General features: G+C 33.5%; 1 protein-coding gene across 1 annotated transcript; it reads left to right on the top strand.

Moving 5' to 3' along the window:
* Positions 1–795: 795 nt before the first annotated feature.
* Positions 796–2,696, top strand: LOC117318655 (the record flags this gene model as incomplete). The annotated part of the gene is made up of 2 exons (XM_033873616.1): positions 796–1,222; positions 2,481–2,696. Coding segments are annotated over exons 1-2 (643 nt in total), but the record flags the coding sequence as incomplete, so codon positions are not given.
* Positions 2,697–4,410: the final 1,714 nt, after the last annotated feature.

Here is a 4,410-nt window from a genome sequence, read left to right as displayed (position 1 = left end):
TCTATGCATTTTATATAAAAAAAATGTATACATGAGAGGTTAAAGCAAATTCTAAATAGCACACAAAACTTTGTTTTGATATCCAACGGTTTATACAAAATATGGGGAAAAAGAAAAAAAAATCCAAATAATTTCAAAATTAGTTGTAAAATAAAAAAGATGACAGATAAATATACTAATATAGACTTAAAAACTTAATATAGACTTAAAAGTGTTTCGATAAGTTTAAAATGAGCTTTGGTACTCTTTTTAAGGTTCAATAAGAGATGCAATATTAATATATACTTTTGTTGAAACATATACCATTGGGTTAAACAAGAGACCTTTCTTTATATAATTTACCCAAACATTTGCGTTAGACTTTTGAATGCAAATGAAAGTTTCGTCAAGCACAAGGAATTTAGGAGACTACACAAAACATTGTTGCTATGGTAGTGTCCAATCACTGAACCGTGTTATACAAATGTATACTGGCCTGGGAAACGCTGGTTGTGGTATTGCACACGGGTGCTGCGCATGCACAGAAATAAATAAATATAGGTTTCCTTTCTTGCGCGCTTCCATCCGGTCCAACAAACGTGCGCGTGATTAGTATAAGTTGATATAACCTGTTTCACAATTTTTTTTAAATAAATAAAGCTTACAACGTATATTATTAAGGCATTTAATGACAATTTACGAACAAAAGAAATATATATGCAATTATGCATATATGACTAAACGGTCCAATTCTACCCTGATCCTGTCCGACTCTGCCCGATCCTGTCAATCGCCTCACCCCAATATATTATAAATATGGCCGCGAACACTCACTGGGGATTTCGGGATGTCCACCAAGCCACAAATCAACTTATTCTGGGGAATTCTTTACATGATTTCAAGGGATCGGATGAAGAGAAAATCATCCAGAACTTGTTCAAAGTTATCCTGACTGATCCTGGGTTTGTTCGTTTCATTAACTTAGAAATCCGAAACTGTAACGCTGAAGATGGAACAAGTTTCCGTGATGCATACATTTCTCTTCGACCAACATATGAATGTATGATGAGAGCGAGAGCTAATTTTGTTACTGAACGTCCAAGTTGTGAAGGGGTTGAAATAAGGGACCTGCTGAATACGGACAGTCTCGAAGATTTTCTGTCAAGAGGAGTTGATGCAATCGGAATAAGCACACAACCCGATGTTTGTCAGTCATTCTGGGCGCTGTTGAATTTTCTCCGTGGTAATTATCGGTCACCTTTATTAAAATCATCTCTTTACTTTTCTATATTCCCAATAATTTAAAGTTGATAACTATTAATTTAATTTAAACTTTACGGTATAGAGATCAGTCGAAAATTAGGAGTATTCGGACGCATACTATTAATAAAGTAACTTATTTATCGGTCACCTTTATTAAAATCATCTCTTTACTTTTCTATATTCCCAATAATTTAAAGTTGATAACTATTAATTTAATTTAAACTTTACGGTATAGAGATCAGTCGAAAATTAGGAGTATTCGGACGCATACTATTAATAAAGCAACTTATTTGTTGTTTTTTTTAATATTAAAAAACAACAGATTATGTTTGGATATAATTTTATAAGATCAATCCACGGCAGGTGCCTGACTCGTTTTATAAAATAATAATATATAAGAGTACATATAAATGAGAAATATGTACTCTTATATGTTATTATTTTATAAAACGAGTCGGGTACCTGTGATCAATCACAAAGTAGCCATCATGATCACCAACAAATATTTCACCCCAATATCAAGACAAACTAGACACAGTCATCACACATCCTTTCAAACATTATCATGTAGAACATCCAGCTGTCGGGGGGAAAGAATCATTTTACCTCGTACTATTAAAAATGGAACAACCTCCCTAATACAAGTCTTCGGACTCTCTTAATTAACTATCCTTTAAATAAGCCATCTCATTTCATCAATATTAAATTCCTTTCTGTATACTTCCATGCTCCACACCTACAATGACTATGACATAATCTTTCATTATGTTGAACTCATAATAGTAGAAGTAAAATAACCAGGAATTGAATTATCACACTGGAGGCCAGGTTCGATTTCTGTAGGAGCATTCGACAGGATTCCATGTTCTTTTATAATTGTGCCCAACTATAAATTCCTACAGTATGAAAATGCATTGAAAAACAGAGACATAAAAAACTCATTGAAAAAATTGTTGAAATGCATGAAATACATATATATATATGAATATTATGCGTCCCGAAGACTTCCTGCATGGTCTATACTATAGTATAGCTACTAGTAGTACTAGCTAGCTACATGTAGCTTTTGTCATTTAGATGAACACATACATGTATATATTAATATACAATGTATATGTATATTAAGCAAAAGACAGGAATAGAGAAAAGAATGAAAAAAAATGATTATAAAAATGTTGGTACATGTACCTATAAAAATGTTGGTACCTAACTTTCCAAAGTATGTTTTGTTTTTCCAGAGATCAAAACCCACGAGGGCGCCATTAGAAGACTTTTGAACATTGCTCCAAAAACTACAACCAAGAAAACACAGATTATGACTGGATTGGCACATCACCTGTTTTCCAAGTTGGTACCAAACAAAAAGTATGAGGTTGATGAAAATATAAAGAATCTCCCGAAAACTTGTGGCTGTGGCTGTAATAGCAGTATTTATGGAGGAAACACTTCAATAGGTGAGGTCAAGGGTCATGACTGCATATATACATGCCATACTTTCAGGTGACCCATAAGGGAGATTGATGATTATTTTATGGGAGTTTTGTCAAAAATAAGGGAGATTTGCATGTGTGCAACATGAATATCAACATTTTTACTCAGTTTTAAACCGATAAACTATAATTTTGAAAGTGATAAAGAATATTTATATTTATTTTGGATATTAATCATATTGTATATGCAAACAACAAAAAGTTGTATAAGGTAAAAAATGCAATAAGTATCGATTCTACATTCAGATTTTGATGATATAAAATTATTTTCTGATTTATTTTATGTAACACAAAAAATTTCACAGCTTTATGCATATTACTTAACAGCATTTGAAAAGGGTATATTATAATTACATGTAGCTAAAGAATAAGACAAGCAAGTAAATCATTTATTAGTTTGGATTTTCTTAAAATCAGAAAGCTTGATCCACTCTGTCTGAGGGAACACATCAGTTGTAAAAATTACCACGAAATGTCCTGTGGGTTCCCTTATGTTGGACCATTTTGTTAGATATAAAAATATTCCAAGTGTGCAAGTGTATGTATGAAGTCATGAGAACTGAAGATGCTCATGTTAGGAGACTGCAGTAAATCTTTGACCACTACGACCAACAGATGTGCTAATTTTTATTGTTTTCTAAAAGAAAATATCGGATTTCATCTTGCTATCACTGATCCGCGAGATACGCATGTTATATGTGAAAAACAAATGTGATTTTGCATCTGGCCAGGCTCTGTATCAATTACCATCATCAAAGTATGGTCCTAAAAGAAAACAAACAATAATTCAAGGCTGTTAGCAAAGAGGGTTAAAGTTGTTTGTAAGCGACTTGCCTTTATTTCATGGTGATAGATATTATAGCGCAAACATTACACTACCCATATCTTCGTGTGAAAGCCATGTCCAACAGGCGCCATTTTGATTGAGTGATCACATGAACATCATTAAGAGGCCTGTTCACTGGAACCAAGCAGTCAGACTGGATGGAAGGACCTAGAACGAATATTCATACCCTGCCTACACTGCTCTCCGGCAGGGTATGAAGTCCCTCCCATTGCCGATAGTGTAGCAAGCCCCGATGTGATTCACATCGGGCAGTATTAGCAGTGGTAAAATTTTTCTCTGATAAAAAAAAACACATGTAAATTGATGATTCTGGTATCTATTATGAATATTCAAGCAACAAACCTGCACATTACTTCAAATGTTTGACAATAAATAGTAAAATCCAAAACGAGCAAGACACACGGAGATATCAGCTCAAACATACCGCCATCTTTGATACAAGTGTAAAGGTCAATTTCCTTATAAGGAAATCAAAATAAATTGATGCTAATGAGGTTTCCCGCGAGATTTCAACAGAAAAACAGATTCGGAGTAATATATCTCGGTAAGGAAAGTCAGTTCATTCTGAAATTATTTAATTACGCAAAGTAAGATTCGCTTTCTTCACAAGAGTTACAAAAGAGTGGTTAAATATCTCTGATTATGTATTTATTTATCGTAGTAGCTTCATCCATATATGGATCACGGGTTCCATATTTGGGTTAGAATCCTCGCGAGAGTTCTTCGAGAAGTATCATGGCGGATCACGGAGACAACTACGAGCAGTATGATATCAGAATATGCGAAGTAAACAGTTTTAAAAAAAATTTTATTTAAAAAAAATTTTGAAAA

Source organism: Pecten maximus, unplaced genomic scaffold, assembly GCF_902652985.1.
Source record: "Pecten maximus unplaced genomic scaffold, xPecMax1.1, whole genome shotgun sequence".
In the NCBI taxonomy this organism is placed as follows: Eukaryota; Metazoa; Mollusca; class Bivalvia; order Pectinida; family Pectinidae; genus Pecten; species Pecten maximus.
This window is presented reverse-complemented; position numbering and strand designations above follow the sequence as displayed.